Source organism: Heptranchias perlo, chromosome 14 (genome assembly GCF_035084215.1).
Source record: "Heptranchias perlo isolate sHepPer1 chromosome 14, sHepPer1.hap1, whole genome shotgun sequence".
In the NCBI taxonomy this organism is placed as follows: Eukaryota; Metazoa; Chordata; class Chondrichthyes; order Hexanchiformes; family Hexanchidae; genus Heptranchias; species Heptranchias perlo.
Window position 1 is genome coordinate 58259561 of NC_090338.1, and position 25070 is coordinate 58284630.

The 25070-nt window shown below is 44.8% G+C and overlaps 1 protein-coding gene across 1 annotated transcript in view; it reads left to right on the forward strand.

Annotated features, from left to right (window-relative positions):
* The window catches only part of LOC137332552 (drebrin-like), a 183406-nt gene that overhangs the window by 137779 nt on the left and 20557 nt on the right, over nucleotides 1-25070 (forward strand). Inside the window, exons 4-10 of the mRNA XM_067996464.1 lie at nucleotides 5393-5467; nucleotides 6336-6485; nucleotides 9140-9217; nucleotides 10808-10959; nucleotides 19981-20044; nucleotides 22044-22127; nucleotides 24528-24642. Of these exons, the coding sequence (XP_067852565.1) occupies nucleotides 5393-5467; nucleotides 6336-6485; nucleotides 9140-9217; nucleotides 10808-10959; nucleotides 19981-20044; nucleotides 22044-22127; nucleotides 24528-24642 (718 nt within the window). The remainder of the gene's footprint in view (nucleotides 1-5392; nucleotides 5468-6335; nucleotides 6486-9139; nucleotides 9218-10807; nucleotides 10960-19980; nucleotides 20045-22043; nucleotides 22128-24527; nucleotides 24643-25070) is intronic.

The window sequence follows — 25070 nt, forward strand, 5'->3', positions numbered from 1 at the left end:
TCCCAGACTTGATTACTCTGACGGTCTCCTGGCCAGCATCCCTCATTCACCATCCACAAACTTTAGCTCATCCAAACTTCTGTTGCCCATATATCCCATACCATGTCCTACTCATCCATCACCCCTGTGCTCCCAGCCCTCCACTGCCTCAAGTTTAAAATGTTTACATTCTCACTTGCGACTCTTCTCCCCCCCCCAATCTCTGTAACCTCCTCCAACACGATATCACTCCACCGAAGTCTGAAATCTCCATTCCTATGACTGGTTTCTTTTGAAATTTTCTCCCAACCCCCCATCCCTGCACCCCACCTTTGGTGACCATGCCTTCAGCCGACTAGGCCCCATGCTTTTGAATACCCTCCCTAAACCACTCTCTCTCTCTCTCCCTCCACCTCCCTTGCTTCTTTTAAGACCTCCTTAAATCTCACCTATTTAAGAACTTGCTGAACTCAAGATTTTGATCAACCCTCCTAATATCTCCTCCTTTGGCTTGATGTCTATTTTTCCTTATGCCTCTGTGAAGCACCATTTAAGAATTTTTTCTATGTTAAAGATGCTATGTAAATGCGAGTTGTTGTTCTGTAGATGAGCAGGTTTGATCTATAGATAACTGGATATTTGAACAGAATTATGTCATTTTACATTTTTTTGAGTATTTCTCCTGCGCTCCTTTTGTAAAGCTTCATGTAGGATCAAGTGTGGAGTTGTCCTGCCCTCAAGCATTCAAACTCACTCAAGTGGTTCCTGAGAGAGGAATGGGAAGATTCTTTAATTTCCTGTGTAATTTCCTGTGACTTTCACTCAGTGTGGTCCACCACAGCATAGCTTAGAGTGTTGAGATCATGGGCACTGGTTCTGACCTCTTTCGATGCCACTGTCACGCTGTAGTAATTAGTTATTTCCAAACAGGTTGCTGAAGCAGAACCTGCCACTGTTGATGCCTGTGTGATAAGCACACAAAAGATTAGGGTTTAAAAGTGACCATCCAATGGATTTAGCTCTTGCCTGTGTTTTACAGCAGTGTATAGTGTGTCCCCTACTGTGAGAGAGTATATAGTGCAACCTTCCTGCAGTAAATTATAGGCCTGTCAATAGTGCACTTGGCTGTTGTAACGTGATGGGGTAGTGCTGCCTCCATGCCTACTTTATTGTTCTTTCAGTAATTCTCCCCAGTTTCTAAACTTGCATTTTAGTTCTTCCCATGCCATGAACTCTCCTGATGTGGAGATGCCGGTGATGGACTGGGGTTGACAATTGTAAACAATTTTACAACACCAAGTTATAGTCCAACAATTTTATTTTAAAATTCACAAGCTTTCGGAGGCTTCCTCCTTCCTCAGGTGAATGTCAAGAAATCCTCGAACCTCTCGCATTTATGAATCACAGAACAATACCTGGTGATTACAGATAGTCTTTTCAACTGCCCGTTGCCAAGGCAACCAAAGTGTTCAGACAGATAGGTGTTACCTACAGGGCCACCGAATATACAAACGGCCAGAACAAAAAAAACAGAGAGAGAGAGAGGCAGAAACATCCGGAAGGAAAAGACAGCAATTGACCCGTTATATTAAAAATAGATAACTTTTGTTCGCTGGTGGGGTTACGTGTAGCGTGACATGAACCCAAGATCCCGGTTGAGGCCGTCCTCATGGGTGCGGAACTTGGCTATCAATTTCTGTTCGACGATTTTGCGTTGTCGTGTGTCTCGAAGGCCTCCTTGGAGTACGCTTACCCGAAGGTCGGTGGCTGAATGTCCTTGACTGCTGAAGTGTTCCCCGACTGGGAGGGAACCCTCCTGTCTGGCGATTGTTGCGCGGTGCCCGTTCATCCGTTGTCGCAGCGTCTGCATGGTCTCGCCAATGTACCATGCTTTGGGGCATCCTTTCCTGCAACGTATGAGGTAGACAACGTTGGCCGAGTCACAGGAGTATGAACCATGTACCTGGTGGGTGGTGTCCTCTCGTGTGATGGTGGTATCTGTGTCGATGATCTGGCATGTCTTGCAGAAGTTACCGTGGCAGGGTTGTGTGGTGTCGTGGACACTGTTCTCCTGAAAGCTGGGTAATTTGCTGCGAACGATGGTCTGTTTGAGGTTGGGTGGCTGTTTAAAGGCGAGTAGTGGAGGTGTGGGGATGGTGTTCGTTGTCATTGATGACATGTTGAAGGCTGCGGAGAACATGGCGTAGTTTCTCCGCTCCGGGGAAGTACTGGACGACGAAGGGTACTCTGTTGGCTGTGTCCCATGTTAGTCTTCTGAGGAGGTCTATGCGATTTTTCGCTGTGGCCCGTCGGAACTGTCGATCGATGAGTCGAGCGTCATATCCCGTTCTTACTAGGGCGTCTTTCAGCATCTGTAGGTGTCCATCGCGTTCCTCCTCGTCTGAGCAGACCCTGCGTATTCGCAGGGCCTGTCCATAGGGGATGGCCTCTTTGACATGGTTAGGGTGGAAGCTGGAAAAGTGGAGCATCGTGAGGTTGTCCGTGGGCTTGCGGTAGAGTGAGGTGCTGAGGTGCCCGTCTTTGATGGAGATTCGTGTGTCCAAGAAAGAAACTGATTCCGAGGAGTAGTCCATGGTGAGCTTGATGGTGGGATGAAACTTGTTGATGTTATCGTGTAGTCTCTTTAGTGATTCTTCGCCGTGGGTCCATAGGAAGAAAATGTCGTCGATGTATCTGGTGTATAGCGTTGGTTGGAGGTCCTGTGCAGTGAAGAAGTCCTGCTCGAACTTGTGCATGAAAATGTTGGCGTATTGGGGTGCAAAGAACACACCCACCAGCTCAACAAACTGATCAAGACCTTCGATCCAGACCTTCAAAGCATCCTACGCGCTCTCATCCCACGTTCTCCCCGCGTGGGAGACTTCTACTGCCTCCCAAAGATACACAAAGCCAACACACCCGGACGTCCTATTGTATCAGGCAACGGAACCCTGTGTGAGAACCTCTCTGGATACATCGAGGGCATCTTGAAACCCATCGTACAGGGAACCCCCAGCTTCTGTCGCGACACTACAGACGTCCTACAAAAACTCAGTACCCACGGACCAGTTGAACCAGGAACACTTCTCACCACGATGGACGTCTCGGCACTCTACACCAGTATCCCCACGATGATGGCATCACTGCGACAGCATCAATACTCAACACCAACAACAGCCAATCTCCAGGCGCCATCCTACAACTCATCCGCTTCATCCTGAACCACAATGTCTTCACCTTCGATAACCAGTTCTTTACCCAAACACACGGAACAGCCATAGGGACCAAATTTGCACCCCAATATGCCAACATTTTCATGCACAAGTTCGAGCACGACTTCTTCACTGCACAGGACCTCCAACCAACGCTATACACCAGATACATCGACGACATTTTCTTTCTATGGACCCATGGCGAAGAATCACTAAAGAGACTACACGATAACATTAACAAGTTCCATCCCACCATCAAGCTCACCATGGACTACTCCTCGGAATCAGTTTCTTTCTTGGACACACGAATCTCCATCAAAGACGGGCACCTCAGCACCTCACTCTACCACAAGCCCACGGACAACCTCACGATGCTCCACTTTTTCAGCTTCCACCCTAACCATGTCAAAGAGGCCATCCCCTATGGACAGGCCCTGCGAATACACAGGGTCTGCTCAGACGAGGAGGAACGAGATGGACACCTACAGACGCTGAAAGACGCCCTAGTAAGAACGGGATATGACGCTCGACTCATCGATCGACAGTTCCGACGGGCCACAGCGAAAAATCGCATAGACCTCCTCAGAAGACTAACACGGGACACAGCCAACAGAGTACCCTTCGTCGTCCAGTACTTCCCCGGAGCGGAGAAACTACGCCATGTTCTCCGCAGCCTTCAACATGTCATCAATGACAACGAACACCATCCCCACACCTCCACTACTCGCCTTTAAACAGCCACCCAACCTCAAACAGATCATCGTTCGCAGCAAATTACCCAGCTTTCAGGAGAACAGCATCCACGACACCACACAACCCTGCCACGGTAACTTCTGCAAGACATGCCAGATCATCGACACAGATACCACCATCACACGAGAGGACACCACCCACCAGGTACATGGTTCATACTCCTGTGACTCGGCCAATGTTGTCTACCTCATACGTTGCAGGAAAGGATGCCCCAAAGCATGGTACATTGGCGAGACCATGCAGACGCTGCGACAACGGATGAACGGACACCGCGCAACAATCGCCAGACAGGAGGGTTCCCTCCCAGTCGGGGAACACTTCAGCAGTCAAGGACATTCAGCCACCGACCTTCGGGTAAGCGTACTCCAAGGAGGCCTTCGAGACACACGACAACGCAAAATCGTCGAACAGAAATTGACAGCCAAGTTCCGCACCCATGAGGACGGCCTCAACCGGGATCTTGGGTTCATGTCACGCTACACGTAACCCCACCAGCGAACAAAAGTTATCTATTTTTAATATAACGGGTCAATTGCTGTCTTTTCCTTCCGGATGTTTCTGCCTCTCTCTCTCTGTTTTTTTTGTTCTGGCCGTTTGTATATTCAGTGGCCCTGTAGGTAACACCTATCTGTCTGAACACTTTGGTTGCCTTGGCAACGGGCAGTTGAAAAGACTATCTGTAATCACCAGGTATTGTTCTGTGATTCATAAATGCGAGAGGTTCGAGGATTTCTTGACATTCACCTGAGGAAGGAGGAAGCCTCCGAAAGCTTGTGAATTTTAAAATAAAATTGTTGGACTATAACTTGGTGTTGTAAAATTGTTTACAATGAACTCTCCTGTAGTACATGGTAGACATGCAATCAATTACCATATCTTTAGTAATGCAATTTTGAAACCTTCCCCAAAACAATGCTTGAGACTGGAAACTAACCATGCGGAAAATCGTAAGAAGGAACCTGTGTCCTAACTCTCCATGCCCCAGCACATTATTACATACTCATTGCTGAAATTAAATCCATCAAATGGAATTGAAGAAGCATTACTGTACCCTTTCCCCTGTGAGATGGTGAGCACAGAAGTAATTCTTCTCTTCCAGAGCAGCTCTTCCCTTTGCAAGTCAAATCCGAGGAACTGTCGCAGTACAGTCCTATGGATCAAGCTTTTTGTAGCTTCCCAGTCTGCCTCTGGATATGAGGAATTGCTGTTCCCAGTACAGCCTCTTGCTGCAGCTCCTGTCTGTCACCCAGTTCCTCGTACAATCCCAAAAATAATCCCTGTTTTAGCTTCTTGAACTAGTGCAGATTCTTCCAGAAGATAGTGTTTCTTAGAAGTGCATGTGGTGTGAGAGCGAGCTGAGAGATTAGCTCTCTTTAATCTCCTGCTACACATGAAGCTACATAGCTCACTTTAAGCACAGCTTCCATTCTTTTTATTTTTTTCTTTAGGTGGGTGAAGATGTTGATGATCATCGAAAATGTACCTGTGCTAGTCACGTGCCCACAATCGCAGACTTCTTCCAGGCAAGTGTGCTTCTTCTGGTACTTTAGATCATCCTTTGTTGTGTGTGAATAGATTGTCCCAGAGTTAGTCCAGTCATTGGCAATGTCCTGTCAGATCAGTGGAAATGTCCTGCTCTCGAATTGTTCAATTCAGCAACTGCGGCACTTTTACATTTGCTGCTTCTATAGTTTGCAGAAGACCAAAGTTCGTTCCCCAACTGCCTGCACTCCGTTGCTAAATTGGCTCCCTTATTCTGACAGCAGATTCATGAACTACATGAATAAAGCTACAGAAGCACCAAATGTAAAAATACCTGAGTCACTCTGGGTTCTTGGGAGGATCTTTTAGATATAACTCTGGCCATTGTCATGAAGCGCAACTATCAATTAAAAGACTTGGAAACCTTCAGAATGCAGCTGACCAAGAAAAATGCACACTCCTAAAGACCAGGAAATGTTATGTCCAATCCTCAGTCAGTGCTGAGTTAGCTAATGTCAGTCAGGACAAAGGACACAACAGTTGATACCACTACCCCTGAACAGGGGAGGAGTGAAATCAGCCACAGTTCCAGCTCCCACTTGTTATGCAGAGATCTCTGTAGAGATCTCTGCTGAACTGCATGAATATGGATGGGACTCAGTTACAATGTCCTCTATGTCAAATAGCCTACTGATACACGCTGTCAAGTCTCACACATGACTACTTGGGTAAGGCATACGAGGGCTGCTGGCATCCATGGAACCATACTCCAGCAAGAATCAGCACCTTCGGAGAGGAGGGAGAAAAGAAGAAAATGGAGGGTTTTTTTCAACATAGCATGGCTTTTTAAAACATTTGTACGTAATTTTCACCTCCTTTGCTCCCTTCTCTTTTCCTATCTCCAAATAGGGAGCAAATGTTATTGTTAATGCCAGCAGTCCTGAGGATGTAGACTCGACTGCTATTCGTCAAAAGCTGACCAATGGCACAATGCACGTTTCGAGCCCAGTGCTGCGCCGACTCCATCTGAAAGAGGATGAAGAGTTGTTGGGTCCAGTGGTGAGTAGAAGACAGTGTCTGATGATGACTAACGAATGGGGTGTTGGAGACCAGCAAGAGAAGTGGTGAATACACAGGGATTAAGACTGCAGTTACCTTGCCAACTGCTTTTCAGTTGCTGCTTATCCCTGTAGCATGCTGTGTTTATAGCTGCAACTCCCACAATACAATTTGCTGACATTTATGCCAAACATTGAAGAAAGTTATTAACTTCATACCCAAACGAACAGACTGACAGATAATGGGGTGTTGGGTGGTAAAATGGCAGAATAGATTGTATTTTGCTGAATATAGCAAATAGATATTGGGCAGGCTTAGGGAAGTCAGTTTGGAGGAATAGACAGGCTTGAGAGAGGGGTTGAACAGAAAGACTAAGCAAACCCGGGGATGGCCGTGGTGTCCATCCTGAATTGTGCCAAACCTTGGTGATATTTACGGAGAACACAGAAATGCCCACGAACAGATCCACGAGGAGTCACGGTGTTATGGGAAATATAGTGTTAATATTCACTTTATTACATCTTGGGACAGTCAGTGTGAGAACTGTAACAGTAGTGTTTCATTTACCCAGTCTCAAGGCACAAAGCAACACAGTTGTGTAAGTATTCATGTTTCCTGATTTCGCAATACAGAATTGTAAGGACTCTGCCTGAAAGGATGTAGGGCCAGAGCTGCTTAGCCTCTACTTCCTCTCTCTACCTCAGATACCTGTGGATATGACTGAATGATTAATCATTCTGTGTAGTAAGTTGTAAAAAGAAACTAGTCAAAAGTGTAAACGGGTGGTGAGAGGAGGGGTGGGGCCGATTAGGGACCAAAAAGGAGATCTACTCATGGAGGCAGAGGGCATGGCCAAGGTACTAAATGAATACTTCGCATCTGTCTTTACCAAGGAAGAAAATGCTGCCAGAGTCTCAGTAAAGGAAGATGTACTTGAGATACTGAATGGGCTAAAAATTGATAAATAAGAGGTATTAGAAAGTCCGGCTGTACTTAAAGTAGATAAGTCACCCGGTCCAGATGGGATGCATCCTAGGTTGCTGAGGGAAGTAAGGGTGGAAATTGCGGAGGTTCTGGCCATAATTTCCCAACATCCTTAGATATGGGGGTGGTGCCAGAGGACTGGAGAATTGCGAATGTTACACCCTTGTTCGAAAAAGGGTGTACGGATAAACCCAGCAACTACAGGCCAGTCAGTTTAACCTCAGTGGTGGGGAATCTTTTAGAAATGATAATCCGGGATAGAATTAGCAGTCACTTGGGCAAGTGTGGATTGATTAGGGAAAACCAGCACGGATTTGTTAAAGACAAATCGTGTTTAATTAACTTGATAGAGTTTTTTGATGAGGTAATAGAAAGGGTAGATGAGGGCAATGCAGTTGATGTGATGTACATGGACTTGCAAAAGGCATTTGATAAAGTGCCACATAATAGGCTTGTCATCAAGTCTGAAGCCCATGGAATAAAGGGGGCAATAGCAGCATGGATACAGAATTGGCAAAATAGTGGTGAACAGTTGTTTTTCGGACTGGAGGGAGGTGTACAATGGTGTTCCCCAGGGCTTGGTATTAGGACCACTGCGTTTCTTGATATATATTAATGACTTGGACTTGGGTGTACAGGGCACAATTTCCAAATTTGCAGATGACACAAAAGTTGGAAGTGTAGTGAACAGTGAGGAGGATAGTGATAGACTTCAACAGGATATAGACAGGCAGGTGGCATGGGCGGACACGTGGCAGATGAAATTTAATGCAGAAAAATGCAAAGTGATACATTTGGTAGGAAGAATGAGGAGAGGCAATATAAACTAAAGGGCACAATTCTAGAAGGGGTACAGGAACTGAGAGATCTGAGGATATACGTACACAAATCGTTGAAGGTGGCAGGGCAGGTTGAGAAAGCAGTTAAAAAAGCATATGGGATCCTGGGCTTTATAAATAGAGGCATAGAGTACAAAAGCCGGAAGCTATGATGAACCTTTATAAAACACTGGTTCGGCCACAACTGGAGTATTGTGTCCAGTTCTGGGCACCGCACTTTAGGAGCGATATGGAGGTCTTACAGAGGGTGACGAAGAGATTTACTAGAATGATTCCAGGGATGAGGAACTTTAATTATGTAGATAGACTGGAGAAGCTGATGTTGTTCTCCTTGGAACAGAGAAGGTTGAGAGAAGATTTGATAGAGGTATTCAAAATCATGAAGGGTCTAGACAGAGTTGATAGAGAGAAACTGTTCCCATTGGCGGAAGGGTCAAGAACCAGAGGACATAGATTTAAGGTGATTGGCAAAAGAAGCAAAGGTGATATGAGGAAAAACATTGTTACACAGCGAGTGGTTAGGATCTGGAATGCACTGCCTGAGGGGGTGGTGGAGGCAGATTCAATCATGGCCTTCAAAAGGGAACTGGATAAGTACTTGAAAGGAAAAAAATTGCAGGGCAACGGGGATAGAGCGGGGGAGTGGGACTAGCTGGATTGCTCTTGCATAAAGCCGGCACAGACTTGATGGGCCGAATGGCCTCCTTCCGTGCTGTAACCTTTCTATGATTCTAAATCCTACTAGTTTCTGCACAGCAGCTTGCCTTTCAATGACAGCAACCGCCTCCTTTCAATGCCACTTGATTTTTTTTTAATGTACTCTTGTTGCAGGGCACAACATACCAGAAGACCAATGCTGCAATTGAAATGAAACGAATCGACCGAGAATTGTTCTGGGCACAGGCGAAGGTACAACTCCTCTTTGTCACTACTTGAAAATCATGAGAGACTTTGCCAACTGCGCAGAAATTTCATTTTTGAAAAGAACAATACAGATTCCTCATTATCCTACTCCTACATATGATCTTTCAGCAAGACATTCCTTGTCTGAGGAATGTACAGGACGTCACTAGAAGTCTAGTCACATGAAGTAACGTTTTAGTGAGGAATTTTGCTGATCTGGCTTGGATTGCCTGTGTCTGCCCTGAATGGCCTGGCCTGGATTGCCTGCACCTGCTTTGAATGCTCTGGCCTAGCCTGGGTTGCCTGCATCTGCCCTGAATGGCCTGCCTGGCCTGGTCTGGGTTGCCTGCATCTGTTCTGAATGGGTTCAACCACACAATCAATCGTTTTACTTTGTTTTGAAAAGAAGTTACTTTTAAAACAGTTGTGGAACAAAAGCAGCGAAAACACAGAGCATGTCTATCAGAAACTGTGGGGATGACAGTCTTTGTTTTGGGTGTGTTTCAACTGTGGAGCTTTGTTTCAACTTATTCTCCTCTCCTTCCTCTTGGACAACAACCTCCTTAAAAACAGGATTGGGTCGCAGATTTCCTGATCATAGAAGCAGGGTCACCACTCTCTCCATTTAAAAGCGAGTATCAGGTTGACAATTGATATTGAAGAGGAGCAATTGATAATTGTGAATCACTATCACCATTACTGCTGTGTAGGGAGTGCAACACGCGTAGAATACCCTGTTATTATTTGGGGATCCTAGATTAATATAACACTAACAGAATAACTCTATGCAGTAATGCACTCATCCAATTAACTGTAATTTGGAATGGCTGTCATATAATTTATTGCCAGATATTAGGAAACCTGGAACAGCTGTTTTTCTCCATCACCCGCCCCTCATAGTAACACTTGCAAAGTAACCAATAGCTTCTGTCTTTTAGCCTATGAAGTGAAATGGCTGTAATCCATGTCAGTCCATTTCTGTCTATTTCTCCCCACCCCTGCCTAGCAGTGGTGCTTATGAACTGACCATACTCTCTCTCGTTCCTCCCTGGATTATTACCTCCTTGGGTTGCTTATACTCTCTCCATGTTATTGAACTTATGGATGTCCCTGTAATTTCTATCTCTTCTCCTTCTCCCTTAGCTATTCATTAATATTTGCTTTATTTGTTTTCTCTGTTGAGCTGTTTAACTCGAGCACTTTTATTTTTTGGAGATATCAAATACTCTCATCAGAGCAGGGGAGCCTTTTAGTGACATCACTTGAGCCTTTCAAGCAGAAAACAGAAGATATAGATGTGGCTTCACTGTGATTGATATTTGCCCTCTGTTTTAGTGCAAATGTTTACCAATAAGTTCTTCTCCTGCCAGTGTACCTGGGAGATCAGAGATGAATCCCAGTCTGATACTAATTGTCTAGCTGAAAAGTCAAGTTGAAGTCTGTTACTTCACCACCACTTTTCTCTTGCTAAGAGTCCAGTGACCCCTTTTGCCCATTGAAGAGTGTGCAATTCATGTATCATTGTTCCTCACCACTTGAACCACTGCAGTGTGTCAATCCCAATCTAATGTGCGTTTCTGTTTTCCTGCTCTTTAGAGAGAGGAGGAGATGAGGAAAGAAGAGGAGCGTAAGAAAGTGATTGAAGAAAGAGAAAAATTTGAGAAAGAGAGAATGGAACAAGAGAAGAAAGAACAAGAAGATAGAGAGCGAAGATACAGAGAACGAGAGAAACAGATAGAAGAAGAAAGGTATGGTTGACATTTGGGGAGCACGCTGTAAATGGATGGAGCAGAGGGTAATGGAAATTTGCTTCTTGGGCACAGTGCTCCGGGGAGATGCTGAATGGTTGCAGAGATGTCTGATTCCCAGTGGTGATCAACGTGAATCACCTCCGCACAGTAAAACTAGTTTCAGAATTGTATTTTGTACTTATGTGATGGGTGCTAGTAGATAGCAGTGGACCTGGTTCGAATAACAATGATTGCATTTCAGTGTTTTTGAAAAGTACAAAGAATAACAGCATGGAATAGGCTGGTATATTTTGCTTTAAAGGGTGCTAGGATTTTTTTTTATTCGTTCATGGGATGTGGGCATCGCTGACAAGGCCAGCACTTATTGCCCATCCCTAATTGCCCTTGAGAAGGTGGTGGTGAGCAGCCTTCTTGAACCGCTGCAGTCCGTGTGGTGAAGGTTTTCCCACAGTGCTGTTAGGAAGGGAGTTCCAGGATTTTGACCCAGCGATGATGAAGGAACGGCAATATATTTCCAACTCAGGATGGTGTGTGACTTGGAGGGGAACGTGCAGGTGGTGTTGTTCCCATGTGCCTGCTGCCCTTGTCCTTCAAGGTGGTAGAGATCGCGGGTTTGGGAGGTGCTGTCGAAGAAGCCTTGGCGAGGTGCTGCAGTGCATCCTGTGGATGGTACACACTGCAGCCACAGTGCGCCGGTGGTGAAGGGAATGAACATTTCGGGTAGTGGATGGGGTGCCAATCGAGCGGGCTGCTTTGTCCTGGATGGTGGCGAGCTTCTTGAGTGTTGTTGGAGCTGCACTCATCCAGGCAAGTGGAAAGTATTCCATCACACTCCTGACATGTGCCTTGTAGATGGTGGAAAGACTTTGGGAAGCCAGGAGGTGAGTCACTCACCGCAGAATACCCAGCCTCTGACCTGCTTATGTGGCTGGTCCAGTTAAGTTTCTGGTCAATGGTGACCCCCAGGATGTTGATGGTGGGGGATTCGGCGATGATAATGCCGTTGACTGTCAAGGGGAGGTGGTTAGACTCTCTCTTGTTGGAGATGGTCATTGCCTGGCACTTGTCTGGCGTGAATGTTACTTGCCACTTATCAGCCCAAGCCTGGATGTTGTCCAGGTCTTGTTGCATGTGGGCATGGACTGCTTCATTATCAGAGGGTTTGCGAATGGAACTGAACACTGTGCAATCATCAGCGAACATCCCCATTTCTGATCGTATGATGGAGGGAAGGTCATTGATGAAGCAGCTGAAGATGGTTAGGCCTAGGACACTGCCCTGAGGAACTCCTGCAGCAATGTCCTGGGGCTGAGATGATTGGCCTCCAACAACCACTACCATCTTCCTTTGTGCTAGGTATGACTCCAGCCACTGGGGAGTTTTCCCCCTGATTCCCATTGACTTCAATTTTACTAGAGCTCCTCGGTCAAATGCTGCCTTGACATCAAGGGCAGTCACTCTCACCTCACCTCTGGAATTCAGCTCTTTTGTCCATGTTCGGACCAAGGCTGTAATGAGGTCTGGAGGCGAGTGGTCCTGGTGGAACCCAAACTGAGCATCGGTGAGCAGGTTATTGGTGAGTAAGTGCCACATGATAGCACTGTCGACGACACCTTCCATCACTTTGCTGATTATTAAGAGTAGACTGATGAGACGATAATTGGCCGGATTGGATTTGTCCTGCTTTTTGTGGACAGGACATATCTGCGCAATTTTCTACAATTGTCAGGTAGATGCCAGTGTCGTAGCTGTACTGGAACAGCTTGGCTAGAGGCGCGACTCGTTCTGGAGCACAAGACTTCGGCGCGACAACCGGGATGTTGTCAGGGCCCATAGCCTTTGCTGTATCTGGTGCACTCAGCCATCTCTCGATATAGAAACATCGAAACATAGAAAATAGGAGCAGGAGTAGGCCATTCAGCCCTTCGGGTCTGCTCTGCCATTCAAAATGATCATGGCTGATCGTCTAACTCAGTACTCTGTTCCTGCTTTTTCCCCATATCCCTTGATCCCTTTAGCATTAAGAAATATATCTATCTCCTTCTTGAATACATCTAATGACTTGGCCTCCACTGCCTTCTGTGGTAGAGATTTCCACAGGTTCACCACCCTCTGAGTGAAGAAATTTCTCCTCATCTCGGTTCTAAATGGCATACCCCGTATCCTGAGACTGCGATCCCTGTTTCTGGACTCCCCAGCCATTGGGAACATCCTCCCTGCATCTAGTCTGTCTAGTCCTGTTAGAATTTTATATGTTTCGATGAGATCACCTCTCATTCTTCTAAACTCTAGTGAATATAGGCCTAGTCAACCCAATCTCTCCTCATACGTCAATCCCGCCATCCCAGGAATCAGTCTGGTAAACCTTCGTTGCACTCCCTCCATGGCAAGGACATCCTTCCTCAGATAAGGAGACCAAAACTACACACAATACTCCAGATGTGGTCTCACCAAGGCCCTGTATAACTGCAGTAAGACATTCCTGCTCCTGTACTCAAATCCTCTTGCAATGCAGGCCAACATACCATTCGCCTTCCTAACTTTTTTTTTATTCGTTCAGGGGATGTGGACGTCGCTGGCGAGGCCAGCATTTTATTGCCCCTCCCTAATTGCCCTTGAGAAGGTGGTGGTGAGCCGCCTTCTTGAACCGCTGCAGTCCGTGAAGGTTCTCCCACAGTGGATTTTGACCCAGCGATGATGAAGGAATGGCGATATATTTCCAAGTCGAGATGGTGTGTGACTTGGAGGGGAACGTGCAGGTGGTGGTGTTCCCATGTGCCTGCTGCTCTTGTCCTTCTTGGTGGCAGAAGTTGCGGATTTGTGAGGTGCTATCGAAGAAGCCTTGGCGAGTTGCTGCAGTGCATCCTGTGGATGGTACACACTGCAGCCACAGTGCGCCGTTGGTGAAGGGAGTGAATGTTTAGGGTGGTGGATGGGGTGCCAATCAAGCGGGCTGCTTTGTCCTGGATGGTGTCGAGCTTCTTGAGTGTTGCTGGAGCTGCACTCATCCAGGCAAGTGGAGAGTATTCCATCATACTCCTGACTTGTGCCTTGAAGATGGTGGAAAGGCTTTAGGGAGTCAGGAGGTGAGTCACTCGCCGCAGAATACCCAGCCTCTGACCTGCTCTTGTAGCCTCAATATTTATATGGCTGGTACAGTTAAGTTTCTGGTCAATGGTGACCTCCAGGATGTTGATGGTGGGAGATTTGGCGATGGTAATGCCGTTGAATGTCAACGGAAGGTGGTTAGACGCTCTCTTGTTGGAGATAGTCATTGCCTGGCACTTGTCTGGAGCAAATGTTACTTGCCATTTATGAGCCCAAGCCTGGATGTTGTCCAGGTCTTGTTGCATGTGGGCATGGACTGCTTCATTATCAGAGGGTTTGCGAATGGAACTGAACACTGTGCAATCATCAGCGAACATCCCCATTTCTGACCTTATGATGGAGGGAAGGTTATTGATGAAGCAGCTGAAGATGGTTGGGCCTAGGACACTGCCCTGAGGAACTCCTGCAGCGATGTCGTGGGGCTGAGATGATTGGCCTCCAACAACCACTACCATGTTCCTTTGTGCTAGGTATGACTCCAGCCACTGGAGAGTTTTCCCCCTGATTCCTGTTGACTTCAATTTTACTCGGGCTCCTTGGTGCCACACTCGGTCAAATGCTGCCTTGATGTCAAGGGCAGTCACTCTCACCTCACCTCTGGAATTCAGCTCTTTTGTCCACGTTTGGACCAAGGCTGTAATGAGGCCTGGAGCCGAGTGGTCCTGGTGGAACCCAAACTGAGCATTGGTGAGCAGGTTATTGGTGAGTGCCACTTGATAGCACTGTCGACGACACCATCCATCACTTTGCTGATGATTTAGAGGAGACTGATGGGGCGGTAATTGGCCGGATTGGATTTGTCCTGCTTTTTGTGGACAGGATATACCTGGGCAATTTTCCATATTGTCGGGCAGATGCCAGTGTTGTAGCTGTACTGGAACAGCTTGGCTAGAGGCGCAGCTAGTTCTGGAGCACAAGTCTTCAGCACTACCACTGGGATGTTGTCGGGGCCCATAGCCTTTGCTGTATCCAGCGCACTCAGCCGTTTCTTGATATCACGTGGAGTGAATCGAATTGACTGAAGACTTTCTTCTCTGATGGTGGGGATATCGGAAGGAGGCTGAGATGGATCATCCACTCGGCAGTTCTGGCTGAAGATGGTTGCATACGCTTCAGCCTTGTCTTTTGCACTCACGTGCTGGACTCCGCCATCATTGAGGATGGGGATGTTTACAGAGCCTCCTCCTCCCGTTAGTTGTTTAATTGTCCACCACCATTCACGACTGGATGTGGCAGGACTGCAGAGCTTTGATCTGATCCGTTGGTTGTGGAATCGCTTAGCTCTGTCTGTTGCATGTTGCTTCCACTGTTTATCATGCATGTTGTCCTGTGTTGTAACTTCACCAGTTTGGCACCTCATTTTTCGGTACACCTGGTGCTGCTCCTGGCATGTTCTTCTGCACTCCTCATTGAACCAGGGTTGATCCCTTGGCTTGTTGGTAATGGTAGAATGAGGAATATGACGGGCCATGAGCTTACAGATTGTGCTGGAATACAATTCTGCTGCTGCTGATGGCCCACAGCGCCTCATGGATGTCCAGTTTTGAGCTGCGAGATCTGTTCTGAATCTATCCCATTTAGCACGGTGATAGCGCCACAGAACACATTGGATGGTATCCTCAGTGCGAAGACGGGACTTCGTCTCTACGAGGACTGAGTGGTGGTCACTCCTACCAATACTGTCATGGACAGATGCATCTGCGACAGGTAGATTGGTGAGGACGAGGTCAAGTAGGTTTTTCCTCATGTTGGTTCGCTCACCCACCTGCCACATGCCCAGTCTGGCAATTATGTCCTTCAGGACTCTGCCAGCTCGATCAGTGGTAGTGCTACCGAGCCACTCTTGGTGATGGACATTGAAGTCCCCCACCCAGAGTACATTCTGTGCCCTTGCTACCCTCAGTGCTTCCTCCAAGTGGTGCTCAACATGGAGGAGGACTGATTCATCAGCTGAGGGAGAGCTGAGGATCCTTGCTTTCCCATTGTGAGTTTTGTGACAAACTGCTGTAAGTGCCCTTTCCAAACTAGAAAATGACTACGCTGTGAGTGGAAGACACTCACTTTGAAAATCACAATTTTTTTTACTGTCTCGATGTTATGATAAGCTCCCATAATATTGATAGTTACCGCGAATGATTTCAGTTTCCTATCTAGATAAATTTGTACTTCCATATACGAAGCACTCTTGAAATGTCTTTTTTACTTTTTGCTTAAATTTCCTCGTGCAAAGGGTGCCAGAGCCAGAGAGTGCTCAATGTGGGATCTCAACTGGACAGTTGAATAGGTAGTCAGACCCAACCATGGAGTGACTTCAAGGGAGAGTTGTTCCTAGGATGTTCTTGCATGCCTCTTAGTGCCTGCTATAGAGGAAGTTGTTGGACGCCTTTTTCCCTGGTGTTCCACTCCATTTATTGAGCAATCCGTTCCCATTTCAGTCCTATTGTATGTCTGTGGATCCCTCTGCATCTGCTTCAAGCTCATTTAAAGATTGAACACTTCAAAACCACTATACAGGTCAGAAACCAGCTGCTCACTGCTCTGGTTAGAAAAGTTTCTGCTTTGGGTGCAGTCGGGAAATTGCGCTTGAAATTGCAATGGTTAGGTTACGCTTCAAGTTTCTGCTAAGATTAATTTGCATAATCCAAAACATAAAGTCTTCCATGAACTGGCGCAATCGGGCAGCGTAATCGAATGTAATTAGTTTTTTCTTCTTTCCGTTAAAAAGTATTCCTTGATGTATTTTAAGAGTGCTAACAACAACAACAACAACAACAACAACAACAACAACTCGCATTTATGTCACACCTTTAACATAGTAAAATGTCCCAAGGCCTTTGAGACATGGGAGTGTTCTCAAACAAAATTTGACACCAAACCACATAAAAAGGTATTAGTACAGGTGACCAAAAGCTTGGTCAAAGAAGTATGTTTTAAGGAGCATCTTAAAGGAGGAGAGAGAGGTAGAGAGGCAGAGAGCTTTATGGAGGGAATTTCAGAGCTTAGGGCATAGGCAGCTGAAGGCACGGCTGCCAATGGTGGAGCGATTTATAATTGGGGATGCACAAGAGGCAAGAATTGGAGGAGCACAGAGATGTACGAGGGTTATAGAGCTGGAGGAGGTTACAGAGATAGGGAGGGGCGAGGCCATGGAGGAACTTGAAAACCAGGATGAGAATTTTAAAATTGAGGTGATCCCGGACCGGGAGCCATTGTAGGTCAGCGAGCACAGGGATGATGGGAGAACGGGACTTGGTGCGAGTTAGGATACGGGCAGCAGAGTTTTGGATGAGCTCAAAAGGGAGGGTGGCCAGCCAGGAGAGCATTGGAATATGCCAGTCTGGAGGTAACGAAGGCACGGATGAGGGTTTCAGCAGCAGATGAGCTGAGGCAGGGCGGAGACGGATGATGTTACGGAGATAGAAGTAGGCGGTCTTGGTGATGGAGCGGATATGTGGTCGGAAGCTCATCTCAGGGTCAAATAGGACGCCAAGGTTGCGAACGGTCTGGTGCAGTTTATTAATACAGCTGAAAATGGTTTAATCACCAAAAATAAGCATTTTTAATAAGTGTCCAGTCCTCCACCTGTGAGTAACCTGATTTAAAATCACTGAAAATGACTTTAAAAAAAAAATCTATACTGAACGATTTAATAGTTTCATTGGTGTACACTAGTCAGTTTCTTAGTAAATTAAATATTTTTTAATATGAAAAATCTTTTAAAACGTGCCTACTAGTGCCTGTGTGCCTAAGAAAATGAGCACAATTTGAAGAGCTTCCCGAACCAGTGCAGTCATCGGAATCTTACAATTTCGACCAGGGGGATGAGGTCTGATTCAGGCAAATTGAATCTTGAACCAGCGTAAAAGATCGTGGAAAACACAAATTTATGCAGTTTCGGGCCTAACTGACCTATGTTTTAAATTCCCCGCTCTTTTCGAATAGAATATTCCAAAACACAGAAACAGGCCATTTGGCCCAACTGGTCTATGTCTATGTTTATGCTCCACACGAGCCTCCTCCCTCCCTACTTCATTTCACCCGATCAGCATATCCTTATATTCCTTCCTCATGTGTTTATCTAGCTTCCCCTTAAAGGCATCTATGCTATTCGCCTCAACTACTCCATGTGGTAGTGAGTTCAACATTCTAACCACTCTCTGAATAAAGAAGTCTCTCCTGAATTCCTTATTGGGTTTATTTAAATATGTAAGTAAATCACTGACGCAGCAGGAATTATGATAACGCTTTACTTTACATTCCTCCCTACCTCGAGAAAAATAATGATCTGCAGTTCTGTGCTGGTTCGGCCGATTCCGCCCAGATTGGGCTGGAAACCAGCAGCTCGCTGATCAGAAACCACCACACTAGCCAGAAACCAGCTGTTCATTGCACTGGCCAGAAACCAGCTACCAGCTGTTCATTGCACTGGCCAGAAACCAGCTACCTGCTGTTCATTGCAGTGGCCACAAACCAGCTACCAGCTGCTCACCGCACTGACCACAAACCAGCTACCAGCTGCTCACCACACTGGCCACAAACCAGCTACTAGCTGCTCACCGCATTGGTCAGAAACCAGCTACCAGCTGCTCACTGCACTGATCAGAAACTAGCTGCACATTGCACTGGCCAGGAACCAGCTACCAGCTGCTCATAGCACTGGCCAGAAACCAGCTACCAGTTGCTCATAGCACTGGCCAGAAACCAGCTACCAGCTGCTCATTGCATGGTCAGAAACCAGCTGCTCACCACACTAGTCACAAACCACCACACTGATCAGTGACCAGCTGCTCATTGCACTGGTCAGTAACCAGCCTTGAGACGTTTTACTACGTTAAAGGCGCTATATAAATGCAAGTTGTTGTTGAAGTACAGAATTCATAAAAAGGCCTTTTTTTAAAAATGCAGAAACAGGGAAGGATGAAATAATATTTGACTAAAATGTTTAATCTTATTGTTGTTCAGTGCCTTTGTATTCTCCTGCATTTCAGTTGTCCTTTACCATTTTCACATAAAGGAAAGAAGCAGGAGACTTTCATGTGTGCAGCTCTCACCGTTTCTAGAATTTTGTCATGTGGCACCTTTTTTTTAAGTCTTCTGAAAGCTGTTTTTATTAAAATATTCATATAAAAAGTGACTTAACTTGTGCCGGTTAAAACAAATAAATTACTTTTCCTATTATACTGTTGGAGCTGCAAACTTTTCTGTATCTGTTTGGAATATCAATACAATGTAATGTTATAGGGCTGCTAATACATTGGATGAAGTGGGAATTTTGGAAGAATCATTTGTATTGCTTCATGATGAATCATAATACATCAGTAAGATTAAAGGACTCCTTTTAAATTTTAAATTCAGAAATTCACCAAAGTGTATTAACTGAAAGCGGAAGAGAAGTGCAGGGAGAATACTTTTTATTCAAAGTATTCCCCCATTGTATACTAGAAAAAAAATCTGTCTGTATATATGCTCCGCGTTCTGCTGTTTTGTCTCTTCCATGGTAATGCAACATTTTATTTATAGTAACATACCATTTGTTCATTTATATTTCACATGTTGGTGAATATTAGGTCATCATGGACAGATGCAGGGATTTTCATTATTTTTTGCCCAATTTTCCTGGAGTCTATAATGTTAATCCACCAGATGTAGGGTAGTTTCTTTATAGTCTGAGGGCTCCATTTTGTAGTGGGTTGAAAGTGGAATCACCAACCATGGGCAAAACAGCATGATGGTGGCTGATTCTGACCTTAGTTTCAGCATAAAACATTTGTGTGGAATGGGTTTGTATGTGTGATGGGGGTGGGAAGCAGCTTCATTTAATGCTGTCATCTCTTATTCCAATCTTAGCATGGTGTTGCCTTTTACTTGTCTTATTGATTACTTTTTATATGTGTGCTTTTTAATTTTTAGGAAGAAGCTGCAAAGCCTGGAAGTTGATGAAATCAAAGATGCAACAAAGCAGAGCAGCAACAGGGTCAGTGAGGCTTCCCGTTCTCATTATAAATATCCCTACTAACTAGATGGCTGTGTAACACTTCACTAATGCCTGTTTGTGCCTCTCCTTGGAGTGGAAAAGATGGGGGGGGGGAAATAAAATAAGTGCAGCTCCATGCTGACTGACCACAGAATGGCATTCACCCCTCTGCCCTCCCCCACCCCCCCCCCCACCTCGTGTCTAGGGTTTACCCACCCAGCAGGTTGGGAATAGAAAGCCCAGATTCCCCCACTGCCACCATTTCATTTCTGCTGTTTCAGATTATAAGCAGGGTTTTGGAGAGTGAGAATGAAAGGCACTTGCTGGCCCCAACCCATTCCAGCAAATCTGCTAATCCTCCTGGTTCCCCCTGTTACGGGGATTGGGAAACGCCTCCTATACTGAGAAGGTATGAAGAACTCTTGCATTCCAGATCTGGCCAACTTATAATATCCTAGCACCACCTCATTGACAGAAAAAATACTGTTCATTTCATAGATAATTAGTTGATTTTTTTTTTCAAATAAACTTTAGAATGTATGTAATTTCAGCTAAAGAAAGTAAAAGGACAAAGTTATACAGAGAGAAAGATGGCTTCCATTTTTTTCTGAAATAAATGTCCCACCTGTTTCTTTATTGTATTTCATTTAGTTGTTTTCGAATACGAAATCACTCAAAGAGCAGAAGGATTTACTGTAAACGTGTGATCTATAATTTAGTGGTATAAAATTCAATATGCTAGTTGTTTGGCCTGTTGGAAAGTACTGCATAGAGTAACTCAGATATTTTGAATAGATGTTAACTCGAGCTGACATTACGTGTTCGCCAGTACTTTAAACATTTAAAACTCTAATTTTAAACAGAAGTGCATTTGAGATGCTGATGAGTAGAGCATGTGTTGACTGTAGCACCGGCTGGTTAGTATACCAGATGGTAAATTCCCTCATGGTTGCCAGTTGGTACAGTGATTAGTTGGCTGGGGAAAGGCATACCAGGAGAGAGGATGAGATACTGTAGAATTATTTTTGCTGTAAATATATTTTTTACAGGCTGAGATTCTACACACAAATATTCTTAGCATGAATAATTCTGCCATCGATGGATTCATGTTTGACTACGCATGCAGAGAGTGCAGTGCACTTCTATCTTACTCCCTCAGTATTTTGCACAAGTTGTTGTCAATGCTATGATTCAACGAGCCATGAAAATAATGTGATCACAACAGGGGGTGACTTTCTCTCTCCTATCGTTTTCTGTCTTTTTCATCCTTTATGCACAATCCATATTGCACCTTTCTCTGAAACTGCAGGTGAAGTATGGACACTGATGACACAGGCGATTGTAGATGCAGATTTTCCTCTCTCTTCCTTATTTAAGCTCTGGCATATTAATTGCCATGTGGTTTGTAGCCAAGCTGTGGTCAGTCAACCAACGAGGAACTGAATAAATAACCCCTTCCCTCCACAGCGAGGGATCCAGTAAATAACCAGTGTAAACTGACCCCATCTTGTCACCTCTGTATCTACAGGGAGGGATTGAATAAGAAACAAGTATCAGCCTCCATCTTCTCATACTAAATAAATCAACAGCATCACTACTATCTCCTGCAATTTGTTACTTTGTGTCAAACCAGCCCACTATATGGTCATTTGATAGTAACATGGGGGTATTGTTAGATTGAATCCACACAGCGCTTTAATGCTTTTATGCCATGATCTCTGCTGTAATACTGCTCTGATTTACCAGATCTCTGTTGTATTTTGCACCTTATATAATGTGCTTAATTTAATAGATTTTAGCAAAATGTATGTTTTTTTTTGTTTTAGCATATTTCATTTTGCACTTCATAGTTGTGGTAACTATGCCTTGCTTCCCCTGTATCTGTCCATCCAGATTTAAAATGGCAACAGCTGAGCTCAGGGGAGGAAGGCTGCAGTGTGAGTCTATGCTGGAACATTCAAAAATGCGTGTAATCCTAACCATGTTCATTTTGAAATAGGAAGTGCAGAAGGAGGGAGTGGAGGAGGAGGAGGATGAAGAGAACAAAGGATCCAAGATCAGTGATTCTGCTGAGAAAGCAGCAGTAAGCATTTAATAGGGATCAAAGTGTGCTGATAGGGAATAGGCACAAGCATATTCTTCTGAAAAGATAACAATCCTGGATGTCCTAAGCTGTAACCCTATATAGTGACAGATAATGGCACTTAAAGATGGTACGCCACAAATTCATGGCCCTGGCGGAAACTTCTGAAATGTTAGCCAGGTGGGATGGGCAAAATTTGGGGTGGAACTTAGTTCTGTCAGATTTCTGCTCTTTTTTTTAACCCCAGTACAAATTCTGCAGCAAGTGGGGGCAGGTGCTTCTTGTGCCCACACCCTTTCCGTAGCGATATCCCTGGAAGAGGCAGGACTGAATGGATGATGTTGGTCATCCGAAATGCTGTCAGTTCCAATTCAATTGCTCCCGGCACACTGTACACCTGCATGAAGCAAGCGTGCAGAGTGTGCTAGGACTAGATATTGGCAGAAAGGGGGCCAAGCTCCTTTTGTAATGACCGTCTCCCTGCTTCAGTCTCTGGCAAAGTGGCAAGTTTCAATTCTGGACCTTTCAGCTCTTTTTCTCATGTTGCATGGCTCCGGTACGTTATGGAAATATACTACAGCGAAATTTGTCCCCTCCACCACAGTTGCACCGGAACAGGGCTGGCAGCCGCCCAAAACTATGCAGGTTAGCCTGACCCCAGAATTTCAGACCAGGTCAGGAGCGTAAGCAGTGGCTGGGCAGAAATTGCATTCCCTCTTCCCAGACTTCCCCGGGAATTTTTTATCTGATGACAATAAACTGCGATAGTTTAAAGATCTTTCTAAAGAGTTTCAAATATGTAACCTTCATTCATAGTGAAACTACTCAGGTAACCATAGGACATCATTGTTACATAGAATTTACAGCACAGAAACAGACCATTCAGCCCAACTGGCCTATGCCGGTGTTTATGTTCTACACAAGCCTCCTCCCACCCTACTTCATCTAACCCTATCAGTGTATCCTTCTATTAATTTCTTCCTCATGTACTTATCTAGCTTCCCCTTAAATGTATCTATGCTAGTCGCCTCAACTCCTCCTTGTGGTAGCAAGTTCCACATTCTAACCAATCTCTGGGTAAGAAGTTTCTCCTGAATTCCTTATTCGATTTATTAGTGACTACCTAATATTTATGACTGCCAGTTTTGGACTTTCCCAGAAGTGGAAACATCTTCTCTACATCTACCCTATAAACCCTGTCATAATTTTAAAGACCTCTATTAGGTCACCCCTCAGCCTTCTCTTTTCTAGAGAAAAGAGCCACAGTTTGTTCAATCTTTCCTGATAGTTATAACCTCTCAGTTCTGGTATCATACTTGTAAATCTTTTTTGCACCTTCTCCAGTGCCTCTATGTCCTTTTTGTACTTTGGAGACCGGGACTGTACACAGTACTCTAAGTGTGGCCTAACCAAGGTTCTATGCATGTTTAACATAACCTCTCTGCTTGTCAATTCTGTTCTTCTAGAAATGAATACCAGTGCTTTGTTTGCATTTTTATGGCCTTGTTATAACCTGCGTTGCTACTTTTAATGATTTGTGAATCTGTACTTTAAGATCCATTTGCTCCTCTACCCCATTGATAATTTTCAAAGGAGTTAATCCCACAGTGAGGAAGACTGAGTAACTCCTGAGTGATGAAGTCCTGAGACAATCATGAAGCTTTCCCTCACAAGTGGGATAAAATGTCATCCCTCTAATATTATAGACTGTGTTTTAATGCTCTGGCCCCTACCTCAGTGATGTGAGGTATCTCTTAACATGGGTAATGCTGTGGATTTCAGAGAGATGATGCAAGCTGTAACTAAGCCGCAGAAAGGAGCAATTTTATATTGGTTACTGAGCATTCCGGGGATTTGAAACCATACTGTGACTAGGGTATGGAAAAAATTATAGTATGTTTAAAACATCGACAAGCTAAGAGCATGCTGGTTTAAATGAAATGTAGTAGAATTCCTGTATTTTTTCCATATTAATGGTTGATTAATGAAATTGCATGTTTCAAAGCTACATGTTACAATTTTGTTAGCTGGCCTTTGATTATGGAAAAAACTAAGCAGCCTGCTGTTGTTTTTTTTTGTCATGAGTTATTTCAACCCACCCCCTTGCCATATGCACAAACATTATGGTACTATTGCCTCAAAACATGCAACAGAAAATTCAGTTTGGATAATCAGAATTTGGTCATCTGACATTCAGATATCAGGACCGTGAAATACTAGGAAGGGATGCAGCTCAATGAAGTTATGAACAAAATCATTGGGAAAGAAACTGATGGTTAACCAAAGCAAAACTTAAATCTAACTTTACAACCATGCTTATAAACTTACTGGAGCAGTTTTAAAGATATTAACTCTCTTCAATATAACATCTCCTTTTTTCGCATTCCCTTCTATCAACAGGAAGCTGCGGCTCTTATTGCACTGCGGGACGGAAATCCAAGGGAATTCTTTAAGCAGCGAGAACGAGCCATGACGACAAGTTTTGAGACTGTACATTTTTCAGGCCAAAGACCGGGTAGGAGAAAGACTTCTTTTGTTTCTATTTCCTCACTTCCAACCCCTTATTTTCCCCAAGGCCTCTCATTCTCCATGAAAATTCCTTCTATCAAAATTGCAGAATTAATGGGCCTCCCTATCTTTTTGACACCAAATCCATTTCATAAGTCAGTGCAAATAAAATTGTCTTTCATTTTGCAATCCGTTTAGAGGCTTGATGAAATGGTCGCGATCAGGTCATCAACTGCCAGATGTGAGCCAAGCAACCTAATGTAAAGCAAAGGGCTGCTAATAAACAGTTAATCCTCATGTAACTTGAGGTTTTGCACGTGGTACCTGATCATGGCAGATGATGTCAACGATTCAGCTGGGCTGTAACTGATCGTGTCAAATAGTTGACAGTAACATGGAGTGATATCTGATCAGTTGATAGGGGGGCATATGAAG